Source organism: Nomascus leucogenys, chromosome 16, assembly GCF_006542625.1.
Source record: "Nomascus leucogenys isolate Asia chromosome 16, Asia_NLE_v1, whole genome shotgun sequence".
NCBI classification, from domain to species: domain Eukaryota; kingdom Metazoa; phylum Chordata; class Mammalia; order Primates; family Hylobatidae; genus Nomascus; species Nomascus leucogenys.
The window spans coordinates 36448865-36475351 of NC_044396.1; the positions used below are offsets into that span (position 1 = coordinate 36448865).

At 44.1% G+C, this 26487-nt stretch overlaps 1 protein-coding gene across 13 annotated transcripts in view; it reads left to right on the forward strand.

Annotated features, from left to right (window-relative positions):
- The window catches only part of SPIDR (scaffold protein involved in DNA repair), a 508026-nt gene that overhangs the window by 462433 nt on the left and 19106 nt on the right, over nt 1-26487 (forward strand). For all 13 annotated transcript variants that reach the window (XM_030795010.1, XM_030795009.1, XM_030795014.1 and 10 more), the window contains 5 exons: nt 10310-10397; nt 11627-11770; nt 11862-11921; nt 21976-22186; nt 22804-22956. In XM_030795010.1, the coding sequence (XP_030650870.1) occupies nt 10310-10397; nt 11627-11770; nt 11862-11921; nt 21976-22186; nt 22804-22956 (656 nt within the window). The remainder of the gene's footprint in view (nt 1-10309; nt 10398-11626; nt 11771-11861; nt 11922-21975; nt 22187-22803; nt 22957-26487) is intronic.

Consider the following 26487-nt stretch of genomic DNA (forward strand, 5'->3'; position numbering starts at 1 on the left):
TTATGTGTCTATAAGAGATATGGGCTGACAGATTTTGTGTGGAAGTGTGGGTTTTTCCACCTCCACGCTGGTGAGCGAGTGGATCATGTGAGGCTTTTGGAATAATAAGTACCACCAGGACAGAAGAGAGAACTGTTTGCAGAGTTACAGATAGCAACATGTTTCAGGAGCTCTTCATTTCCTGTGAAGTTGAGAGAGAGTGTGTGGGGCAGGGGGGTTGTGTGCGTGTGCGTGCCTGTGTGTGTAATTTCCCGATGAAGTAGAACAGAAGTGTATAAAGAACATTTTTTTTACAAAGTTACTAAATTATACTACTTGATAATTTTACGTCCCCAATCTTGAGTCAAGAGTTGATTAGGAGGATTTTTTTTCTTTATTATTTTTATATAATTTATATATATATTATTTTTAATGCCCTGTCTTTAACAAAAGACATTTTTAAATATAACTAGCAGGCTGGGCATGGTGGCTCACGCTTGAAATCCCAGTACTTGGGGAGGCGGAGATGGGCACATCACTTGAGGCCAAAAGTTCAAGACCAGCCTTGCCAACATGGAGAAACTCCATCTCTACTAAAAATACAAAAATTAGCCAGGCATGGTGGCATGTGCCTGTAGTTGCAGCTACTTTGGACGCTGAGGCAGGACAATCACTTGAACCCAGGAGGCAAAGGTTGCAGTGAGCCAAGATCGCACCATTGCACTCCAGCCTGGGTGACAAGACGAGATTCCATCTCAAAAAATAAATAAAACTAGCAGATGTCCTGTAAAATGTGAGACATTCCAGAGTTACAAATTTATCTTATATAATTATATAAATTTAAGCAGAGATTCAAAGGAATAGTGCAAAGGGCTTAATTTCAGATGTGTGTTTTAATTTCCTTCTTTCAGTTTCTTCAACTAGCTACAACCTGAAAAATATCTTGCTGTCTGGGTGCAGTGGCTCATGCCTGTAATCCCAGCACTTTTGGAGGCCGAGGAGAGCAGATTGCTTGAGGTCAGGAGTTTGAGTCCACCCTGAGCAACATGGTAAAACCCCCTCTCTACTAAAAATACAAAAATTAGCCCGGCATGGTGGTGCACGCCTGTAATCCCAGTTACTGGGAGCCCAAGACACGAGAATCACTTAAACCTAGGAGGCGGAGGTTGTGGTGAGCCAAGATTGCACCACTGCACTTCAGCTTGGGCAACAGAGCAAGACTCCATCTCAAAAAAAAAAAAAAAAGAAAAAGAAAAGAAAAAAGAAAAAGAAAAATATATTCCTGAAATTCAGTGAACTTGCTTTGGAAATGTTTCATAAGTTCCCACATCTATACGGTATTCATAGGCTATTCTTAGCAGAGATCAATCTCTGGAGTCAGAATGCCTGATCAGATTCCCTTCCTGGCTGTCCCACCACGGTGGTTGAAGGGCTGCTCCAGGACACACCAGAAGTATTACTGAAATACTGCTTTATGGTGTGCATTTTACTGTTCTGCAATATCTTATGTCATAGAAGAGGGTTTAAGTATGAAATTCACATGGCCACAGTTTTATATAGATGTGGAAACCCAAGGAAGTATTTTTCTTTGTATTCTAAGCCATGTTCTCCTGTGCTGCCACAAACCCTGGGCCCAGCACAGGTACTGTCTCTGTCCTCTGAAGAGCCACAGTGCAGGGCTGTCCTGTCTGGTGCTCAAGACCCGCTCCTGTGGCTTAGCAGGACCGACAGGCACACCGGGGGTTACATAGAACTAGTATTCCACTAGCTTGACTTAGGAAAAGGAAGCGCAACCACTCCAAAAGTAGAGTGCTGAAGCCACTGGGCTCGCTCCTAGCCCTGTGCTGCTCCTGGGCTCTGTGTCAGCTTTCCAGTGAAGATAACAGCACTACTCTTTTATTGCAGAAGTCCCCAGCTTTTCATTTCCTGGAAGCTTTGAGATTAGTTTGAGCGGGGGCTTTGAGGAAAGAGAAGAAAGATAATGTTTGTAGCAAAATCATTAAGCAGAGTTGAAGAAAGTATAGCAATGGATGTATTTCAGGTCAGGTTTAGTGGTCTCCTGATTAGAGGCCCCTGTCTTAAGTTAATGACACTTTTTAAATAATAGCTTGACTGAGATATAATTTACATACCATAAAATTTACCCTTTTTAAAGTGTACGAATCATTGATTTTTATTTTACTCTCAAAGTTGTGCAACCAGCACCCTAATTCTGGCACATTTTCATCACCTCAGAAAGAAACCTTGTACCTTCAGCAGGAGCTCCGCACTTTCTCTCCCCCGGCAGCCAGTCCTCTGCTTTCCATCTCTGTGGATTTGCCTGTTCTGGACGTTTCCTGTCAGTGGAACCATACAGATGTGACCTTTGGTGTCTGGTGTCTTTCACTTTAGCAGAATGTTTTTAAGGTCCATCCATGATGTAACGTGTCAGAATTTCCTTTTTTTTTTTTTCTTTGAGACCGAGTTTCTTGCTTGTTGCCCAGGCTGGAGTGCAATGGTGCGATCTCGGCTCACTGCAACCTCTACCTCCTAGGTTCAAGTGATTTTCCTGCCTCAGCCTCTGGAGTAGCTGGGATTACAGGTGCATGCCACCACACCCAGCTAATTCGAACTCCTGACCTCCCGTGGCCGACCTGCCTCATCCTCCCAAAGTGCTGGGATTACAGGTGTGAGCCACCACACCTGGCCAGAATTTCATTCTTTTTATGGCTGAATAATATTTCATGACATAGATACATCAAATTTATTTATCCATTCAACAGCTGATGGACATTTGGGTTGTTTCTACTTTCTGGGTATCTTGAATAATCCTGCTGCGAACATTAATATGCAAGTTTCTGTGTGGATGTCAGTTCTCAGTTCTCCTGGATAGACAGCAAGGAGATGAATGGCTGATTGCTGCCACGCAGCTTTCCAGAGCGATGGCCTCATTTTACCATCCCACCAGCCTAATGGTACATTTTAATCACTGCTAATCTAATCTTGTTAGAGTCTCAAGGTTTCCATGGCTCCTACCAGTTTGTTCATGATCTCTTGGGCTATTTGTTGCTGTCTACCTAGCAGAACACATCTTGTTGGAGGAAATCCATTTCAGTATCAAGGCAAAAGTTTAATTCACTCAAGGTTGTTTTTTGTGTGTATAAGGGTGACATAAAAGTAGATAAGCTATCTTCTGGAAGGCATTATTTTTACTCCTTAATTATATACCCAGACTGTATCACCAACTAGCCTAGAGTTTAATATTAAATGAATGAAATGAACAAGTGAATTTAGGTTAAAGAAATGTATCAGAAGCCATGGGTTTCTTACAGAAGAAATCAGGGCTCATGAAAAGTTCTCAGACTGAAGCATTGAGGGACACTTGTGATATGTGACAGGTGCCAGCATTGCTGAAATGCCATGTGTCCTCACTGTGCAGTACTGGCCGGTGGGATTAAAGAGTCTTGCCGGCCCTGCTAGCTAGCATGCCAGATTCATGGCCTCGTGCCATGCCAGTGTTATGCGCCTCCCAGGCACCAGACTGTCATCTAGGCACTGGGATTCCACAGAGAACAGACACACAGAGCCTGCCCTCGGGAGGTTCACATTCTCATGAGGACACAAAACAGGCAGCACTAACTAAGCCAGAGGATCTCGGTGATGACCAGCCCCGGAACACAGGGTGAGGTGGGGCAGAGGTGCCTCGGAGTGGCATCAGGGGTGACCTCTGTGCCTCTTCTCACCTATGTCCTTGTACAAAACCCAACAGTGATTCTTACAGGAATTGCCTCTTCAAGGCTGTTCGGCCTTTGCTGTTTTCTTTGGCACTGATGTGACATTCATGCAGTGGGAGCCACAGCAGCGCTAAGAGCCCTTCTCAGAGGTGGTCCTCCAGGGTCGAAGTGTGGGAGCCTGGCCCTCGCCCCAGGAGCCAGGTGAAGAGCTCCTTTCCGGTCCAGAGAGACTTCCTCAGAGTCTCCACAGGTCTTTCTCAACACTGCAGGTTGGCCTGCTCCTAAAACTACTATTTTCATGTTGAGTGTGAAGCCACAGGAAAGAATGGAGTTACAGGAAGTGTTACATTATTTATAAATAACCCACATGCATTGGCCTAATTTTACAATGAATGGGAAGTTACCTTTGCAACTCAAAATAGGATTCCTATCTAAGTTTATTGGACACTATTAATAATGATTCAGCAACAGATAGGAAATTGTTTCTTAGACTGCATTGAAATTGTATCTTAAAATACAGCCTACCAGATACATCTGAAGTCTGTCGTCTCTGGCATGTAGCGACCCTGCTGTGTGGGGGAAGATGTGTAGTGTGTGGCCAGCATTGGGCAGGAAAGGGAGACAGACTGAGAGAGGGGAGACAATCTAAAGAACATGACCATGTAAAAGATAAGTGGGGAAGAAAGAAAAAAATGAAAATGAATGAGGACTGGCCAGGCATGATGGCTCACACCTATAATCCTAGCACTTTGGGAGGCCAAGGCAGGAGGATCACTTGAGGCCAAACACTGGAGACCAGTCTGGGAAACATAGTGAAACCCCATCTGTAGGAAAAATTTTAAAAATTAGCCAGGAATAGTGGTGCACACCTGTAGTCCCAGCTACTTGGGAGGCTAAGGCCAGAGGATTGCTTGAGCCTAGGAGGTCACACCACTGCACTCCAGCCTGGGTGACAGAGCAAGACTCTATTTCCAAAAAATATACATATTTGGGGTGTGTGTATGTGTGTAATATAAAAAAAATGAGGGCCCAAAGAGGTTTTTTTTAAAAAAATGAGTTAATCAGTATTTACCTTATTAGAAATCAAAACTGAAAAAGATTTAACACATTAGTTTACCTAAAAGCATCTATAATCAACCCATTAGATGACAACCTAAATAACATTTTTAATGAAAAATATTTCCTAAAACACAAAAACATATTTAGCGATGAGAGTCGCATTGCCCTGTGTTTTGCAGGTCTCCTCACTGGTTGAACAGGAGATGATGGATTATCATCTGTGCTCTGCCTTCAGTCTGTTGTAATATCACACATCATGGGCCTCTAGAAAACACCACTGTACACTCATGAGAGAATGGAAGTGAGAAAGAAAAGTAAAGACTTGGCAGAAAACAGTTTTGGCCTTGTAGGCTGCCTGAAAGGCTCTCGGAACCTCCAGCAACCCCCAGACCCCACTTTAAGAATGACTGGTCTAAAGTATTCCACTATCCAAATGAACTCTCTTGGAGAGGTATGAGTCCTACAACAGTAACAGGTACAGAGAAATTAGCAGCAACATGACAAATTTTGAGAACATTTTATACCCAGAATACATGCTTGGTTAAAAAAAAATGATTCCAAGCTCTCTGAGGGTGAGTCTGTCATGGACCAGGTGCTTCCTTGTTATCTTCCCGTTTTCTGTTGTCCACAGCACCACTGTGGCTTAAATCTCCTAGAGCAAATTCCACTCTATCCACACCTAAAAGAAAGTGGTTCAGGCAGTTTTAAATTGCCCTGTGAAGATTTGAGAGTTAGTTGGATGAGACAGTATCAGATGGAAAAAAAAACCCTGAAATAACTAAGAGAATAGGCAAGCAAGCTGGTAATATCAGCTAATGTTCTGGTGTGCAAAGAAGACTTTCCATGTTTACGTTCTTCCAGTGGACTAGAGCATGGAAATCTTGGTTGCCCTTACTTTGAATGGTTGGTTATCCAAATGACATTTGTCATCTACCAATCAAGATAAATAACACCAGCTATAATGTGGCCAGAGGAAGTAGATCATTTGCTACACCAAAATATCCATAAAATGCGTGTAAAAATATGTAAATTTAGCAGTTTCAATGGCAGTGAGGCGGGAACCCTGCTTCCTTCATCCGTTGTGTATTTCTGAGACTCCTCTTGGGCGTGGTGCCACTCCCACTCTCTTCTTGGTCTGCAGCCGATTTCCATTGCCCCAGGACTTGCCGCATCCTCACTTCTGAGCTCATGAGTGATGCTGGGGCTACCTTTTTAGGAATTCAGGAAATGGAGGTACCCAGTTAAAGTTATCTGCACCTGTGTAGCTTACTCATTTCCATGCACCTTTCTTGTCGCATGATGGGAAACCTCAGCTCTAGTTTACAAAGGAGAAACGTCTGTCCTTTGACATCACTTCCAACTCTAGAACTGAATTTGTAATTTTTTCTGAAGATGGTCTCAAGTTGGTTCTCTTCCTTTGTGATTTGTTTTCTACTTAGATTTTGACAGCTTCCAAAATGTTACCAACAACAAAATTCAGACAAGAAAATTGATTTCTTTTCATTCTAAGAAGTTAACTTTGCTCCATATAAATATCTCCATTTGTTTATTCCTAACCCTTTATAATGTTTAGAGTATTTTTTTCTCTCTCAAGGATCTGGTAATTACTAAAACAATGAATTTGAAAATGTTTTTAAAATTAAAGTTAGTGGCTCTGTCTTTGTAAATTTTTCTTTACAAATAGATTGGAAATGTTCCGGTGCAATTCTGCTTTCCACCAGAGAGCACTTTGTAACACAAAAAGTCTTCAGTCAGCCAAGCTCACCTGTCAGCCTGCAGAAGGCACTTATCACAGATGGCTGGCTGTTTCTAGCGCCCCATGCTGCCACACTCGCACAGTAAGGTGTCTGCTTCACCACCCACACCTAACACTGGAGACTTTGGAACCATCTTTCCTCCTCAAACAGAGGCACATGTCAGTGAGGGATAGCAGCAGCACTAGGAATTAGAGAATCACAGAATCCTACAAGGGAGGAAGATGAAGCTGAGAGAGATTCGGAATTTCCACCGTGGAAGGTGGACAGTGTCCTCTTTGTCCCCAAGTCTGCGGCCAGCTTTCCTCTGAGCAAATGCACATCACCCGCAGCATCATGGTGTTGGGAGTGTGCAGGCTCAGCCCTGGAGGACGTGAGTTGGCAGGACCCCCTTCCGCGTGGCCCTCATCTCCAGTACAGCCCAGTCTCAGTCTCTATGGGGCCCTCATGAGATGTAAGTGATGTGGTGCCCCCATCCTTACTCTGTCTCTCTTGAGGGGTGTCTCCAAGGGCTTTTTTATAAGTGAGAACATGTTCTCAGAAAGTGCCTCTTACATTTCAGTGACTAGTCACATGTCGGGGTGGCCTTGCTTTAAAGAGTGTGGAAGACTTGAAAACAGTCTTAGGGTTGGCCTCAGTGAGCCATGATTGCGCCGCTCCAGGCTGGATGACAGAGCGAGAGACCCTGTTAAAAAAAAGAAAAAAGAAATAAGATTAAAAGAACACATTTATTTTTATGGTAAATATAATTTTCATTGTGGTAAAATAACATACTATAAAATTTACAATTTTAACCATTTTAAGTATAACTTGGTAGATAAAATTTTAACATGTGTATAGATCTTGATATGTTTCCACTTAAAAAGTACAGTGGTTACTATAATAAAAACATAGCACTGAAAGTCTTTCAGCTTCCTGAGTGTCACTTTAGGAAAGCTCGTGTGGCCTCCTGCCAGGCTTCCTGCCTCCCTCCTCCCGCCTCCAGGAGCAGCTGCATGTTCTGCAGCCTGTGCTGCAGGTGGGTCTGCCACAGCCCCCAAGTGAGTGCACAGAGGAGGCTCCCAGGCTGTCCCTGTTCCCTGCCTATGCCACATGCCATGCTGTCTCCTTCCTTCTCCGCGTGTCCTGCACCACCCCCCAGCCCTCTTCTTGCTGCTTTTCAAATACAGCTGATCTTTAGAGGTCAGATGAACTGTGACTGTGATGGGAAACGTGGCTCCCCCTTCACTGATGGGTAGCTGACTTGACCCCCCCCATGCTCTCTGGGAATCTTGTGGGAGCTGCTGGGAGAGCTGCTGACTGCTGCAGAGCCTGCCAGACTAGGGACCTGGTGAGTAGGACAGCTGGCCCTGCTTCTCTCCTTGTCTGCTCCACAAATTTTTGTTGTCACAGATTAATGACTAAATTTGTCTGCAGACTCATTTTATGCAATCTATAAATTAAGGTATACCCCATGAAATTTATTCCAACATAATTGTTATCAAATCATAAGCATAATGAATTAATCTGTATGTCCCTTTTTTCTCTAATTAAACTTTATATTTTAAACTTTTTAAATAAAAACGTTTATTAATTTTTGAAAAGACAGACTTATGGTAGCCACTCCTCTGTCAGACTGTTTGTTGCTTAAACATATTTTTAAAGGATCGCTTTTTTAAAAGAATGTTTCCTGTGTAACAAAATGAATAGTAAAGAATGAATTGCAGTGAGAGGAACAATACACTTTTTAACTGTGCCAAAAGTGAGCTTCTGCACCAAGTCTATGCCCAGCAGAGGCGGGAGTCATTTAAATGAATGTGTCAGCTGCCCCCAGACAACTCTGCTTCACAAGGCAACAGTGGCCATCCAAACCATTATCTATTTTTAAAAGTAGTTTTTAAAAACAGTGGAGACGCTGATTTTTTATGAGACTAAGCATTTTATTTAACTCATAGCCATTCTTCAGCTAAGCATTGTGCATTAAATAAATGTATGTCTAAACTTTTTTAATTAGCTGGTAGCATCCTCTAAATAAAAGTCATTAAATTCAAATAGAACTTTCCTATGGCTGTGTGCTTCTAGAACAGCATTTGTCAGAATTCCAAGGGAACACTAGTTTCTCGGGACATTATTAGTGATGACACCAAAAAGGGTTTCATGGTTATAAATGGGAGAAGCTTTAGTTTAAAACAGTATGCCACAGATGCCTTTTACACAGGGCTCTCTAGGCCCTCTGCCATGTCCAGTCCCACTGTAGCATGTGAGGGTCCTGCCAGCCACAGATGCACCACACAGCAACACTGGCCAAACAGGGAGTTCTGTTCTCATGGGTTACACTTCACGGAACACTTTTTGGGAAACTCCAAATTTTTAGGAAAATTGATAAGCACTCTGTCACTATCTGGAAAGGGTTGTTTATTTTTCTATACTGTATGAAGAAAATTTTTTTACACTCATCTTTTATCATGCTCTTAATTTTACTCTGTTTCTTCACAGAGTAACACTAGGATTAAAATCCTGTCTTAAACTGGGCAGATTTTTGAGCAAAACACAGCATAAAAGTTTATGGCTTTAGCAATGACAATACTGATAACTATAGTAACATCAAGTGTCTAATGTGTTGGACACTCACTCTGAGCATAGAAACCCTAGTAGGTGCTGCACATACATTCTTTACTTCCTTTACTCCTTGCAATAATGCCAGCAGCATCCCCCAGTTTCCCAGAAGGGCTGACACAAGGTCCAAGCATTTTCTCAAGGTCTCACAGTGTATAAAAGGCAGAGCTTAAGCAAGATGAGTTTCTTGACTCCAGGGGCCCTGCTGTTCCCCATCTCTGTTAACAAGGGGCTCAGGTAAAGGTTAGAGCCAGGTCTCGGAAGTGCAGTCAGATCTAAGGTGAGAACCGTACAACTGAAATCATAACAGTGTTTGTCCTTTTGTGTCCCTCTATATATTTTACTTCAGATAACTTTTCTTTTTTTTTTGAGACGGAGTTTGGCTCTTGTCACCCAGCTGGAGTGCAATGACGTGATCTCGGCTCACTGCAACCTCCGCCTCCCGGGTTCAAGCGATTCTCCTGCCTCAGCCTCCGGAGTAGCTGGGATTGCAGGCATCCGCCATCATGCCCGACTAATTTTTATATTTTTAGTGGAGACAGGGTTTCACCATGTTGGCCAGGCTGGTCCTGAACTGCTGACCTGAGGTGATCCATCCACCTCAGCCTCCCAAAGTGCTGGGATTATAGGCATGAGCCACCGCACCCAGCCCAGATAACTTTTCTTACATAAGTAATACATATCTGTTTGGGGAAAATATACAAAATACCCAATCCACAGGAAGAAAGTAAATATCACCTCCAAACTCTACTCAGATTACCACTAAAAACATTCTTATAGGCTTCAATCTTTTCCGTTGGCTTAATATATATAGATGCATGCATAGATACACATACATACACAGAGAGAGAGAGAGAGAGAGTGAGAAAGAGTTAATTTGTTGCCTGCTTTTTTCTTAGCAAGGTATCACAAACATGTTTCCATGTCCATAAGTATTTTCTTTGTAACCATTTCAGTAATTGTATAATATTTCACTGTGTGGATGGATCCTAATTTAGTGAGCAAGTTCTTGTTGTGCAGTTGGTTTCCCACAGTGTCTGTCCATCTCTCTGTGTGCCTTCTTTCTTCCCAATCTGAATCACCTCACATCTTGAATTGTAGTTCCATGGCCTTAGGCATTAGAGTCTGTTAAGCATTCTACCAGCTCACTGGCCAAGTACTCAGTAAGGGATGTCTGATGATGAATACCTTTGACTTTTCTTGTTCCAGGACAGCAGGGATTTTCAGTTTGATTGACACCCTATGGCCCCCAGCGATACCTCTGAAAACACCTGGCCGTGACCAGCCCTGTGAAGAGGTAAGCCCGGCACTGGAAAAACTTCCCCAGTCGCAGACTACTCCATGCCAGGTGCCAAGCCAGGAGTCATCACTGTCACCCACACGGTCTATGTCCCCTGCTCCAGTGGCAACAAGGAGCCCCTGTGCAGCCAGTTCCTTTGTGGTGATGCATGAATATGAGCCAGGATTGGGATTCAGGTCCCTGGAGACCAAGCTCTGGCTGCCTTCCCTACTGTGCTGCACAACATTTTCTTGAAGTTAACTTATGATGAATGCTTAAACCACAACCCTCACATACTGTTGAAACAGTTGGGGTCTCAGCCTTGTACTAAAGTAAACATATAGAATTTTTCCGACGAACTTCTAGTCACTCATAAAACCAACACTCAGTTACCAATTGGAGCAGGAACTCAATACAATCCATAGACATTTGTACAACGTCCTGGGTAGCCAGGAACTTCCATTGTCCTGCTTGTTTATGATAGTGTCTCAGAAGCAGCAAAATGGATGAAAAGTGTTCCCTCCTCTCCCTCCTGAGCCTTTTCCAGCAGGCTAGCCAGCTGCTGCTTTGGGCCAGAGGTCCCAAAACAAAACTGGGGCTGTCTTTCTTAGGTTGTGGCTGACTTCTTAGTATTGCTAAGTCTGTGACCCTGTACTGTGACAAACAGCATAGTAGTCGTCAAAACACACGGTGGCTCATGCCTGTAATCCCAGCACTTGGGAGGCCGAGGCAGGCGGATCACCTGAGGTCGGGAGTTCGAGACCAGCCTGACCAACATGGAGAAACCCCGTCTCTACTAAAAATACAAAGTTAGCTGGGCATTGTGGCACATGGCTGTAATGCCAGCTACCCGGGAGGCTGAGGCAGGAGAATCGCTTGAACCCAGGAGGCAGAGGTTGTAGTGAGCCGAGATCGCGCCATTGCACTCCAGCCAACAAGAGCGAAACTCTGTCTCAAAAAAAAAAGCCATTTCTAGATTACTTAAGAGAAAGTAATTTCTAGATGATATTTGCAGTATACCCTGAAAGATTTCTAAAATGAAATCTTGAATTAATAGGTTCATAAGTATGGAAGTTCTTATACTTGGTCCCAGAAGTAAACAGTGTAATCCATTCCTTGTATAGCATTCCAGAGAGAGAATGCACCTGTAAGCAAATATGTATATATTATATAAAGAGGAGATTTTAATCATGTGTTTGAGTCTTTTAACAATACATTCACCTTCTACCTTTGTCTCATTTAAACAGATAAAAACTCATCTGCCTCCTCCAGCCTTGTGTTACATCCTCACAGCTCATCCAAATCTGGGACAAATTGATATAATTGACGAAGACCCCATTTATAAGCTTTACCAGCCTCCAGTTACCCGCTGCTTAAGAGACATTCTCCAGGTAATGTCTTTGTTTCCAACAAGTTTTTTAGGTATTGGCCATGTCTGTGTGCTTCGTATAATGCTGCCAACCTTTTCTAATTCCTTTCCAGATGAATGATCTTGGTACCCGTTGCAGTTTCTATGCCAGAGTGATTTACCAAAGACCACAGGTAATAATCTCTCTCAATCTCTCAATCTCTCAGGCTCTCTCTCTCTCTCTCTCACACACACACACACACACACACACACACACACGGTGTTAGAGGTTTATTAAAGGGTAATCTCTTTTGGAAATTAATGCATTGCCAAAACAGGAAAGTGTTTTTAAAGTCCAGTTAAGCATGCTCCGTATACTGAAGTGGCAGTAAATCTATTCCTTTTACAGATGCAGACTACCAGCCACTGTGCTAAGCACTGGGGTGTAAGACACCCAGGTACAACCCTGTCCCCAAAGCTTCTCAGCCCGGTAATGTTCATTCTTTCCTGACACTTAGGCAGGTTGAAGAAAGGAAAGAGATGCAGAAACCTCATTTATGTGGTGGAAGTGGGAATCTCAGGATCGAGCTCAGCTATTTCTAGGAACTTTTAGAGCCTTCGAAACTGAAAGCCCCCCCATCCCACCTCCATGGTCCCTGTGAGGCCTTGGGCTGTTCTAGGGAGCAGCGGGCTAGAGGAGCTAGCTATTAATCAGCTAGGAGTAGAGGAGGGAAGGAGACCTGCTTGCCAGTTTGAATGCATGGACTACATTCTGCAAGAAACCTCTGCCAGCCCTTACCTTATGGAGGAATATCCATGTAGATCTAATCACCCAAGAGGGATTGAGAACATCCTGTTTGTTAAACTCTTGTCCAGTCATGGGCAGTGTGCACCGGGTGCATCTGCCATGGTGTAGGAGAGAGTGAGTGCCCCACACATTGCCTCCTTGAGGGTGTGTATGAGTGGAGCAAACCAGGCCCCAGATGCCTGCACTCACCTGGGCTGTCGGTGGGTCACCAGCTACCAGAATACTCAGGAATTGCCCAGCAAGGAGTCTCAAGGGAGTGCAGGAGGCTGGCACCTCGGCCAGCAACCTCGGCCAGGTGCCCCAGTGCACCACAAGTCGGGGGACAGTGGTGGGGGTGGCACCAGGAGCTGTCTTCTAATCATACTATGCCTGGTTATCAAGATCTGACACTCACACCCCTCACTTTTCTGTTTGTTGCTGAAGTATGCTAAAGCACACCCAGACCTCATGCCATTTCACCCCGACATGCTTGTTACGAATCTCTTCAAAGCATTCATGCTTGCATACAACCCAATTCAGCTGCCTGGTTTTGGAGCCTTTCTCTTCCGCTTAAGTTATCCAGAGTTATTTTCTGTTGTGCATTTATTTTGAACAAATTCTTTGCATTTCTCTGATCATTCTTAGACAGTGGAAGAACAAGAGAGTGACTAAAAGAATATGTTTCATAACTTCTAGTCAAGTTCTTGATGAATTGCATATATACGAGTATCATTAAATCAGTGTTATCACAAGCATGTTAAATCAACTTCTCTTCCTTCTGCATCAGGAGTAGTGGGCAGACTGTTTCTGTAAAGAGCCAGGTAGTCAATATTTTAGGCTTCTTGGGTTGTATGGTTTTCATAGCAACTACTCAGCTCCACCTTGCAGTGCAAAAGCAGCCATGTTGTCATTCACAAATGAATGAGCAGGGCTGTGTTTCAGAAACCTTTATTTACAGACACCAAAATTTGAATTTAACTTAATTTTTACTTGTCACAAAATATTCTTATGGTTTTTTAGCCATTTAAAAATGTAAGAACCTTGAATAAACATAAAAACCATACTTAGCTGACAGGCCACACATAAGCAGGGGGAAGCCTGGATTAGCCCACAGGCCATGGTTTGCTGACGTTCTTCAGGTGCTGAGCATGGCTGGAGGACACAGGAACTGTGACGCAGAAAGAAAAACAACCCGAGTGTCTCCTGGTGTCCCGTAGGTTGTACTGAATGCGCAGTGCGGTGTGTGTCAGGGAGAGGAGACGGGGAGGGCCATCTACTGACGGCCACCAAGTAGGGTTCAAGCTTGTTACCTAAGGATGCCATAGTGCTGCACAAGAACCCAGCGCTGATACATATGATCATCATATGAAAGTACCTTAAGGCTGTATCTCAATTTAATTTTTACGTTTCAGATGTAAGGAGTGTGCTTTAGGTGATATGCTAGTAACTGTCAATTGTGTTTCCTTTCCCTCTCTGCAAAAAGTGTGTGTGTGTTTCTGCAGCTTAACCTGTGAATTAGCTAGTGCTTGCCAGCGCATAGTGTTTCCCACAGAAAGGAGATCAGAGGGCTGAGTTGTGAATATAAATGAACCACATTTAGCTCTTTATTTTTTTATTATCAATACTTCCCCACCTTTAATTTCTGTGAGAGATTTTTCAGATTTTCAAACCATTCTCATGTACATATCATTTTATCTCAGCAGAGATAGTGTCACTGTTCCTAATTCCAAATGGAGAAGACCAAGGCTAGGCCTGGTTATCTGCTGTCTCTGATACACACAACCAAACCCTGGTGGAGCCTGGTGTGGGTTTCCTGACTCTTACTCAGCCCAGTGTCCCCTGGTGCCTGCTGGCTCCATGGTCCCTCAGTTACCTGGCGCCCTGGGGGTGGAGCAGGGACACAACACACCCTCACCCCCAACCACATGCTGGCTGCCCTTGTGCAGGTACTTCACCGCGTTGTCTCATGTCCTTGTCTGTCAAATGGGTGTAACATTCTCTCACCATATTGGATTGTTCTAGGATGAATTTAGGAGTTTTGAAATACCCTTTTTCCTTTGTTTTCTCTTCATCTGTTCCCCTTTTCATCATTTGACAGCTGATCAGTGCCTCTCATGAAGAAATGGAGAATGATTGACATGAGTCCCTCAGTGGTGCTCCCTGTGAGCCCCCCAGTGTCCGGCTCAGCAGATAGGAGGACAGGTTCCATGATCCACTGAAATTCTATCTGTCTCCTATAGTCTGCTTTTGTGTGTAAGAGAATCACCAGAAACCAGCTCTCTCAAGAAGGAATAGAAATAAGCTGACCCCTGGGGCCAGTCCATAGTTAAGCCAGTGGCCTGCATCCTTGGCAGTTAAGGTTGACTTTCAGAATGGCACCATGAGTCATTGCTGGAACTCAAGTCATAAAAACAGACCCAGACTAGGTGTAGTGGCTCACGCCTGTCATCCTAGCACTTTGGGAGGCTGAGGCTAGAGGATCTCTTGAGGCCAGGAGTTCCAGACCAGCCTGGGCAACAAAGCACGACCCCGTCTCTACAAAAAAATAAAAAATTAGCCAGGCATGGTGCTGCATGCCTGTCATCTCAGCTACTTGGGAGGCTGACATGGGAGGATCCCTTGAGCCCAGGAGGTTGCTGCAGTGAGCTGTGATTGCACCACTGCACTCCAGCCTGGGTGACAGAGTGAGACCCTGTCTCAAAAAAAAAACCAGATTCAGTTGTATTTCCGTCACACTAATGACTAAGTCATGAAGGTGAAAAAGATAGTTTTCGTATTTAACTTTCATTTTGTAATAATTATAGTTTCACAGTAGATTACAAAGAAATATACCAGGGGGTCTGGTGCACCCCTCCACCCCCATGTCAATATCCCACACCCACAGTAACCACAGTAAAAACCAAAACCAGCTGGGCACGGTGGCTCACACCCGTAATCCCAGAACTTTGGGAGGCCAAAGCGGGTGGATCACGAGGTCAGGAGATCAAGACTATCCTGGCTAACATGGTGAAACCCCGTCTCTACTAAAAATACCAAAAAATTAGCCGGGCATGGTGGCAGGCACCTGTATTCCCAGCTACTTGGGAGGCTGAGGCAAGAGAATGGTCTGAACCTGGGAGGCGGAGCTTGCAGTGAGCCAAGACCACGCCACTGCACTCCAGCCTGGGCGACAGAGTGAGACTCCGTCTCAACAACAACAAAAAAAAACCAAGAAACTGACACAAGCACAATCCATGGAGCACATTCAGGTTTCAGCAGCCACGCGTGCACTCTGTGTGTTTGTGTGTGGTGTGTATGCGTGCGCTTCTGTGCAGTTGTGTCACATGTACAGCCTTGCATCACTGTCACTGCAGTCAGAATCCTCTGCTGTGCCATCACCACCAATTCCCGTGTTCACCTTTGTAGCCACGTTGATCCTTTTTTCATCCCTAGCGCTGGCAACCACTCACATGTTCTCTGTCATTATAATTATGTTGTCTTATGGTTGTTACATGAATAGAACCATGCAGTATTTATCTGTATTCGTTTCCTAGGATTACCATATAAAGTTCCAAAAATGAGATAGCTTAAAACAATAGAAATGTATTCTCTCAAACTTCCGGAGGCCAGAAGTCTGAAATCTTAGCAGTGGCCAGGCACAGTGCCTCACGCCTGTAATCTCAGCACTTTGGGAGGCTGAGGCAGGAGGATCACTTGAGGCCAGGAGCCCGAGACCACTTTGGCCAACATAGTGAGGCTCCGTCTCTATTTAAATTTTTTTTTTAGGCCCAGTGCTGTGGCTCACACCTGTAATACCAGCACTTTGGGAGGCCAAGGCAGGTAGATCATCTGAGGTCAGGAGTTGGAGATCAGCCTGTCCAACATGGTAAAACCCCATCTCTACTATAACTACAAAAAATTAGCTGGGTATGGTGGTACACGCCTGTAGTCCCAGCTACTCGGGAGGCTGAGGCAGGAGAATCGCTTGAACCTGGGAGGCGGAGGTTGAGTGAGCCAAGATTGCTCCATTGCACTCCAGCCTGGATGACAGAGTAAGACTCTGTCTCAAAAAAAAAAAAAAAAAAAATTCATTAAAGAAATACAAGGTGTCAGCTAACAGTATTATCTAGAGATTCATCCAAAGGACTAATAATGTTGAACATCTTTTCATGTGTTTACTTGCCATCCATAGGTCCTCTTTGTTCACATCTTTTGCCCATTGTCTAATTGGATTGCTTGTTTGTTGGTTTATTGTTGAGTCGTTTAAGTTATTTCTATTTTTTAAATACAAAACCTTTGTCAGATACAGGATTTACAAATATTTTCTCAAGATCTCTAAATTCTATTTTCATCCTTTTAATGATTTTTTTAACATAGTAGAAGTTTTTAATTTTGATGCGGTCAGACTTACCAAATTTTTCTCTTACAGATCACAGTTTTGTTGTCAAGTCTAAGAGAAGTCAAGTCTCCATGCCTAGTCATAGGTCCCAAAGTTATTCTTTTGTGTTCTTTTCCAGAAGACTTAATTTTACACTTTACCTTCCAAGTCCATGATGCATTTGGAGTTGGGTTTTGTATAAGGTGCGTGGTTTAGGTCAAGGTTAATTTTTTCACGTTTGGATATCCATTATTCCAGGACCATTTGTTGATATATCGTCCTTCCTCCATTAAATTGCTGTGGCACCTTTGTCAAAAATTAATTGGGCATATTTGTGTGGGAAAGATCTATTTTTTCCTGATAAATTTGCATTGGTAATATTTTTGCCTTATTACTAGCATTATAGATGTCTATATCATCTATGCTTAAATACTTTCCCTGGGCCAGGCATGGTGGCTTACGCCTGTAGTCCCAGCACTTAGGGAGGCCGAGGCAGGTGAATCAGCTGAGGTCAGGAGTTTGAGACCAGCCTGGCCAATATGGTGAAACCCCGTCTCTACAAAAATACAAAAATTAGCTGGGCATGATGGCAGGTGCCTGTAATCCCAGCTACCCGGGAGTCTGAGGCTGGAGAATCACTTGAACCTAGGAGGCGGAGGTTGCAGTGAGCCGAGATTGCGCCACTACACTCCAGCCTGGGCAACAGAGCGAGACTCCGTCTCAAAAAAAAAACAAAAAACTTTTCCTGATTACATAGGGCTATAAAAAATTTTGTTAGACTTTTTTCTTTTAGAGCAGTTTTAGGTTCACAGCGAAATTGAGAGGAAGGTACAGAGATTTTCCATACACCTTCTACTCCCACACATGCACAGCCTCCCCATTATCAACATCCCTACCAGGACGACACATTGCTTACAACTAATGAACCTGCACTGACACATCGTACTCACCCAGGGTCCACAGTTTACATGAGGGTTCACTCTTGATGGTGTAATTTTATGGGTTTGCACAAATATGTAATGACATGTATCTACAATCATAGTATCATATGGAGCAGTTTCAGTGACCTAAAAATCTGCTCCACGTGTTTAGTCCTCCTCCCCCTGGCAAACATTCTTATTTTTACCATCTCCATAGTTTTGCCTTTTCAGAATATTGTATAAAGTTGGAATCTTAGAGTCTATAGCCTTTCAGACGGACTTCTTTCACTTAATAATATGCATTTAAGTTTCTGTGACTTCATGGCTAGATAGCTCGTTTCCTTTTGAGCGCTGAATAATGTTCCATTGTCTGCATGTACCACATAGTTCAGTTTAGTTATTCATTCACCTACTGAACGACATCTTGGTTGTTTCCAGGTTTTGGCAATTATGAATAAGAAGAATTTTTTTTTTTTTTTTGAGATGGAGTATCACTCTGTTGCCCAGGTTGGAATGCAATGATGCAATCTTGGCTCACGGCAACCTCTGCTCCCGGGTTCAAGAGATTTTCTTGCCTCAGCCTCTCGAGTAGCTGGGATTACAGGCATCTGCCACTACACCCGGCTAATTTTTGTTTGTTTGTTTTTTGAGACGGAGCCTCTCTCTGTCGCCCAGGCTGGAGTGCAGTGGCACGACCTCGGCTCAGTGCAACCTCCACCTCCCAGGTTCAAGCAATTCTCCTGTCTCCACCTCCCGAGTAGCTGGAATTACAGGCATGCGCCACCACGCCAGGTAATTTTTGTATTTTTAGTAGAGACAGGGTTTCACAATGTTGGCCAGGCTGGTCTCGAACTCCTGACCTCAGGTGATTCACCCGCCTCTGCCTCCCAAAGTGCTGGGATTACAGGCGTAAGCCACGGCACCCAGCCTAATTTTGGTATTTTTAGTAGAGATGGGGTTTTACCATGTTGGCCAGGCTGGTCTCGAACTCCTGCAAGTGATCCACCCGCCTTGGCCTCCCAAAGTGCTGGGATTACAGGCGTGAGCCACCATGCCCAGCCAGAGAAGAAATCTATTTTTAATAAGCTTTTAGCAATGTAGTGGTAGTACTGCTTTAATTAGTTACTGATGTCTTTTTACAGATAATTTTATTGTTACTGACTTTGTTCATAACCCCAATAGTAGGATAATTTTACAGTTAATTTAAAAGGAGATTAGAACATTTTGGTATATTAATAGATTGAAAGAGAGACCACTGGCCAAATCCAGAGTATTTACAAAAGCATCTAAAATTTTTGGACATTTTCAGAACTTCCAACCTCAGATAATCTTATAGAAATCTTTGCCCTTCCTGAAATATTCACAAATTTTTTTTTTTTTTTTTTTGAGATGCTCTGTCAGTCAGGCTGGAGTGCAGTGGTATGATCTCAGCACACTGCAACCTCCACCTACTGGGTTCAAGCAATTCTCATGCCTCAGCCTCCAGAGGAGCTGGGATTACAGGCGTGCACCATCATGCCTAGCTAATTTTTATATTTTTAGTAGAGACAGGGTTTCACCATGTTGGCCAGGCTGCTGTCGAACTCCTGACCTCAACTGATCCACCTGCGTTGGCCTCCCAAAGTGCTGGGATTACCACGCCTGGCCAGAGAAGAAATCTGTTTTTAATAAAATTTTAGCAGTGTAGTGGTAGTACTGCTTTAATTAGTTACTGATGTCTTTTTACAGATGATTTGATTGTTACTGACTTTGTTCGTAACCCCAATAGTAGAGATAATTTCATAGTTAATTTCAAAGGAGATTAGAACATTTTAGTTCATTAATAGATTGAAAGAGACACCACTGGCCAAATCCAAAGTATTTACAAAGAGCATATAAAATCTTTGGAGGTTGTCAGAACTCCCACCCACAGATAACCTTATAGAAATCTTTGCCCTTCCTGAAATATTCACCATATTTTTATTTTTTTTTTTAATTTATTTTATTTATTTATTTTTTTTTTTTTTGAGATGGAGTTTCGCTCTTGTTGCCCAGGCTGGAGTGCAATGGTGCGATCTCAGCTCACCGCAACCTTTGCCTCCCGGGTTCAAGCAATTCTCCTTCCTCAGCCTTCTGAGTAGCTAGGATTACAGCCATGTGCCACCACTCCTGGCTAATTCTGTGTTTTTAGTAGAGACGGGGTTTTTCCATGTTGGTCAGGCTGGTCTTGAACTCCCGACCTCAGGTAATCCACCCACCTCGGCCTCCCAAAGTGCTGAGATTACAGGCGTGAGCCACCATGCCTGGCCCACTAATTTTTTTAATTTTTTTTTTTTCTTTGAGAAGGCAGTCTTGTTCTGTCATCTGGGCTGTAGTGCAGTGGTACCATCACAGCTCACTGCAACATTGACTTCTTGGGCCCAAGCAATTCTCCTACCTCAGCCACCCAAGTAGCCGGGACTACAGGCACTCGCCACCACACCCAGCTTTATTTTATTTTTTGTAGAGATGGGGTCTCACTATATTGCTCCAGCTGGTCTCAAACTCCTGGGCTCAAGTAATCCTCCCGCCTCAGCCTCCCAAATTGCTGGGATTACAGGTGTGAGCCACCACACCCAGCCCACTTATTAAATATCAGTATGGACCAATGAATTCATCTTTTATTCAGCAAGTTGTATCTATTACTGTATTCATTTTGATGCTCAATTTTACCATATTTAAGCTGGTTCCTGTGTCCTTTGGACACATGCCCATCATTCTTTGAATACCTCCTTATTTTCTGACACAGTAAGATGTGTCAAACTCATCTTTTGCTTTCTGTGCTCTGGAATCAGCCATCTTTTCAAGAAGCTCTGGTTGATTTTGATGGAGAATGGTTTTTTGGTTTTTGGTTTTTTTATTTTTAGTTTTAGTTTTTCAGAGATGGCATCTTGCTGTGTTCACTACGCTGGAATGCAGTGGCTATTCACAGGCATGATCTTGGTGCACCACAGCCTCAAACTCCTGAGCTCAAGCGATCCTCTCACCTCAGCCTCCCAAGTAGCTGAGACTGCTCCTGAGTCACTTGTGCCACTGTGCCTGGTTAAGAATGTTACTTAGAAGCCAAGATCTGGGTTCTAGGTGGGCTTCCTGCTACTGGGATATCATTGACTCTCTGCCCTCTCAGTGAACAGAGTAAGGAAATGTGTGTGTATATTCATCCACATACACACACAACTATATCTACTTCTATATTTCTATCTAAAATCATTATTTCATACCAGTACTTCCAACTCTAGAGCATTACCACAGAATTTATTCTAAGTTTTCCTATTTCTCTATGTATAACTCGCTTCTCCAACAGTAAGAAGCTTGGCTTCATTTTCCTCAATATTACTTATTCATACTTCCTGTATGTATTCAACCTCCTGACAATGTAGGCCACCTCCTTCACCCCAACCCTCAGCTATGCACCACACAAGTGACCTTCTCTGCCCAGTCCTGTTAAGCAGCCATGTGGAATCCTCAGCCTGACCACACCGTCTGTGCCAGCAACACCAGCTGAACCTCCAACTGGCCACATCCTCAGGCCCTGGCCCTGCTGACCATCCTTGGCCCCATTTGCGTCTACTGAATCCTAAGCCCTGACCAAAAGGAAAGGGCAGAATACGTTTAATGGAACTTGAAAAGGCATTACAAGTTTTGAAGATAAGAAAAAAATGAAAAAATATAGAAGGAAAGAAGAAAATAATAAAACCTGTTGCAGATGCAACAAATATGTGACACCAGCTTTATACCAAGGCCCTGTACAAAGTGAGGGCAAGTAAGATCTGTTCCTAACCCTCAGGAAACTTACAACTGCCCGGAAAGAATAGTATGTATGTACTACACAGGAAACAATGTTGTCATTAACATTCTAAGTATATAAACAGAGGACCAGGAGGAAAAGAACAATGGATTCAGCCTGAGGATGTCGGTGGACAAATGGAATGCTGCCAGGGAAGGGTGGCCTGTTGCCAGCCAAGGAAGCCTTTAACCAGGTGCAAAGTCGAGGCACCCAGGGCACATGGGGCTAGTGACCAAGATGTGCAAAGTCTAGTGTATGTTTTAAAGTGTTTTTGAAATAATATCTTAAATTGTTAGTATATGTATAACTTCTGCTTTTAAATGCTTTTAAAACATTTTTTGGTATAATAATTAATCTTTATTGTGTCTTCAAATTGTAGCTGAAGAGTCTGCTTCTTCTGGAGCAAAGGGAGATCTGGTTGCTAGTGACCGATGTCACTCTGCAAACGAAGGAGGAGAGTGACCCCAGGCTCCCCAAAACGCTGCTGGTCTATGTGGCCCCCTTGTGTGTGCTGGGCTCTGAAGTCCTGGAGGCACTCGCTGGGGCTGCCCCTCACAGCCTCTTCTTCAAGGACGCTCTCCGTGACCAGGGTGTGCTTGCTTCTCCACAGCTTTGATGCAGGGGCGACTGATCGGTGCCCATAGAATAGCTCTTGTGGCCTCTGGATGCGTCCATATTGCTTGGACGCTGCCGGCACCTTCACGGAGCCCATCACAGACATGGCCCATGTACCAGCCTCCAGCCTTCACTGACCCTGTAGCGGCCACCTGGGCAGAATCAGCTCCATGGAGATGCTATGCTCACTCCAGAATTGTCTGCTAGTGGCACCCCCGTACTGCTGCAGAATCCACAAACAAACCAAAAGCTAGAATATTATAAATGCATATACTTAGATCAGCCAGCCCCTTTTTCCAGGGATCAAACTAAAATCCTGCCTAAACTATCTTTTTTAATTTTTATTGAGTCATAATTCACATACCACATAATTTACCCTTTGTGGATTGACTTGAATCTCACATTTGAGTGCTTTTTTAGCTTAGCTCACGGGGTTCAGGAGTGCGCACACATAATGAATGTGCTGCTGGACACAGTCCCATAACTGCACCTTCACCTGCATGACTCAAGGGATAGCAAAGGAGACTGCCATTATGGGCACAATTCACTTTTTCTTCAAGGCTTCAATAACCTGAAGTGTCTCTGTCGGCAGGTCGGATTGTTTGTGCTGAACGGACTGTCCTCTTGCTTCAGAAGCCCCTTTTGAGTGTGGTCTCTGGTGCAAGTTCCTGTGAGCTGCCTGGCCCGGTGATGCTCGACAACCTGGACTCTGCCACACCTGTCAACTCTATCTGCAGTGTTCAAGGTAGGCAGCTGTCTCACAGGAATTGGTGTTTATACTTCCTTAACTATTATACTTTATATTCATTTATTCAACAAGTATTTGTGGAGCACCCACTAAGTTCCAGACACTGGATACGTAAAGAACAAAAGCAGAAATTGTTGTTGGTATCAGACTCGAGTCTGCACAGAAGGATGTGAATCAGATGAACACAGACAGGCCTATCCTCAGGCTCTGAGTGCTCTAGCCGCTGATACCTGGGCCCACGTCTTAGTGGGGAACTCAGGGAAGGCTTCCCAAAAACAGGAGCCTCAAGCTGAGCTCTGAAGCATAGATGAGACTACTTAGGTCAGGGATGGAGCAGGAGGAACATTCCTGGGAAGAGAGCAGGACTTCGTAAGGCCACTGGCATGAGAAAGCTGGTGAGCAGGGGTGTCTGGGAAGAGGCAGGACAGGCAGCCAGATGGAGGTGGGACCAAGCTGAGGCTGGTGGGCCCACCAGGCTGGTGGTGTCAGGAGTGTGCTCTGTCATTGGTACAGGCGGCCTGGTCTGATGTCCTCCCTGCAGAGCAGAGTGGAGGGACTGGGTGGCAGAGGTAGAGAAGGAAATCCAAGGGTGGACTTAGGGAAATTGTCAGGTTGAGCGATGAATTGGGCATAGATGGAGGCAGAAGACATATCTGACGACCTCCAAGTTCCTGGCTCAGTTGAGGTGACAGTGGTGCTGTTCATTAAGTAGGATGTGGCAGGCAAAGTCAGCTTTGAGGGGACCCTCTCAGTTCTGTCAGGAGAGTTTGCGTGTTTTGCATACATCTGAGATGTTTCAGCAGCTGGTTAGATATGTGAGTCTGGAGCTGAAAATAGCATTATTATTTTCTCTTTTTTAACTTTATAAAACTTAATAATAAAAGTCATACATGTCTAGTGGAACTAGTGAAAAATAAGAGAAAGTTAACAGCCCACCCTTTGTCCCCGGCTTCCTGCCTGCGCTGGCGCATCCAGGAGACACAGCTGCCCACCTTGAGAGGGTGTGTGTGCTTGCAAGTCAAATGATTTACTGCACATTATTCTGCCACTTGCTTCCCTCTAGCAGGGATGTCTTGTCCAGGTGGGGAGAGAGGTCCAACTCAAGAGTTTAATAGTCGCATAGCATCCCCTCATATGAATAAACTCTTCCTCCACTCATGGACATCCAGGATCTCTCATATTTTTGCAATTATTAAACAAGGCTGTAATAAACATTCTTGGACATCAATCCCTACTGATTTCTGTAAAGGAGGATTTCAGCGGTTTGGGGTTCATGGACTTTTTAAACAACTTTATTGAGCTATAACTCAGTAATACCCTATAATTCACTGCTTTAAAGTGTTTTCAGTATTCACAGAATTGTGCAAACTCACTACAATCTAATTTTAGAACAAAAACCCATACCCGTTATCATTCACGCCCCATTACCACCCACCCTCCCACACCCTAGTCTTAGGAAACCACCAGTCTACTCTTTGCTTCTATGAATTTGCCTGTTCTGTTTTTTTGGGAGTTTTGTTGTTTTTGTTTTTGTTTTTGTTTTTGTTTTTGTTTTGAGATGGAGTCTCGCTCTGTCACCTAGGCTGGAGTGCAGTGGTGTGATCTCTGCTCACTGCAACCTCCACCTCCCGGGATCAAGCAATTTTCCTGCCTCAGCCTTCCAAGTAGCTGGGATTACAGGTGTACACCACCATGCCTGGCTAATTTTTTTATTTTTAGTAGAGACAAGGTTTCACCATGTTGGCCAGGCTGGTCTCGTACTCCTGACCTCAAGTGATCTCTCCTCGGCCTCCCAAAATGCTGGGATTACAGGTATGAGCCACTGCGCCCGGCCTATTCTGGACATTTCATGTTAACTGGAATAATATTTAGGCTGGTGCAAAAATAATTGTGGTTTTTGCCATCAAAAGTAATGGAAGGAGCCGCGATTACTTTTGCACAAACCTAACATACTATGTGATCTTTCATGATTAGCATCTTTCAATTAGCGTAATGTTTTCAAGGTTCATCCACAATGCAGTGTGTATGTCTTTTATGGCATAATAACATTTCATCGTACAGATATGCCACATTTTGTTTATCCTTTCCTCAGTTGATGGACATTTCATTTGGGTTGTTTCTACTTTTTGGCTACTATGAATAAAGCTGCTATGAATATTCATGGACAAGGTTTCCTGTTTTGAAATTTGGGGTATGAATCCTAGTCATATGGTAACCCTGCATTTAACCTTTTTGAAGAACACCAGTGTTTTCCAAAGTGGCTACACTAGGGGTTTGTGCATCTCTTTTTTGTTTTGTTTTGTTTTGTTTTGTTTTTTGGAGACAGAGTCTCAGTCTGTCACCCAGGCTGGAGTGCAATGGCATGATCTCAGCTCACTGCAACCTCTGTCTACTGGGTTCAAGAGAATCTCCTGCCTCAGCCTCCCAAGTAGCTGGGACTACAGGCGTGCACCACCACACCTGGCTACTTTTTGTATTTTTAATAGAGATTTTGCCATGTTGGCCAGGCTGGTCTTGAACTCCTGACCTCAGGTGATCCACCCACCTCGGCCTCCCAAAGTTCTGGAATTACAGGTATGAACCACCGCACCCAGCTGGTTCAAAGCATATCAAAATTCAGACTTGCGAGCGTAATGTCTAAGATGGCTGGTGTTCCTCACCCTTACCTGTAACTAGTTCCTGACTTTTTATAATTGATGAACAGAAAACTCTTGTGATTCCATTGTTGCTTTCACATCCTTTTCACTGTGTTGAGGCCATTTGGATTTTCTCTTCTGTGCATCTCCTTTTGGGGTTAATGCTGATGCATAACTGCAGTTATGGGGTGATGGGTCATATGAGGCCTCCATTTTCTCATCTGTAAAATAGGGCTAATGGAATCAGCCTCAAAACACGGTTGAGAATTAAATGAGATAATGCTCAGGAGGCTTTGGGGGCTTTGAAGCTCTGAGTCCAGTGGAGAAAACAGACATCTCAGTACTGGTACCAGGAGTCAGGAAGGGAGGGATGTCTGAGGGCTGCAGCCACTGACTGCAGTGGGTGGGTGGCCTTAGGACTGTCAGGATTTGTCAAGTAGAGTTGGGCAAGGCTGTAAGAGCAGGTGGAAGGGCACATGGAAAACCCACAGAAGTGCTGGGAGCAGTTATAAACCCTCCCAAGTGATGGGAGAGGGGCAGGGACCAAGAAGGGCAGCAGGGGAGCCAGCTGCTTGCGTATTGCTCTACTTTCCCTGGCCATGTGGAGATTATATGGTCAGATTTTTTAATGAAGAAATTCTGGCCGGGCGCGGTGGCTCACGCTTGTAATCCCAGCACTTTGGGAGGCCGAGGCGGGTGGATCACGAGGTCAGGAGATAGAGACCACGGTGAAACCCCGTCTCTACTAAAAATAAAGAAAAATTAGCCGGGCGTGGTGGCGGGCGCCTGTAGTCCCAGCTACTTGGAGAGGCTGAGGCAGGAGAATGGCGTGAACCCGGGAGGCGGAGCTTGCAGTGAGCCGAGATTGCGCCACTGCACTTCAGCCTGGGTG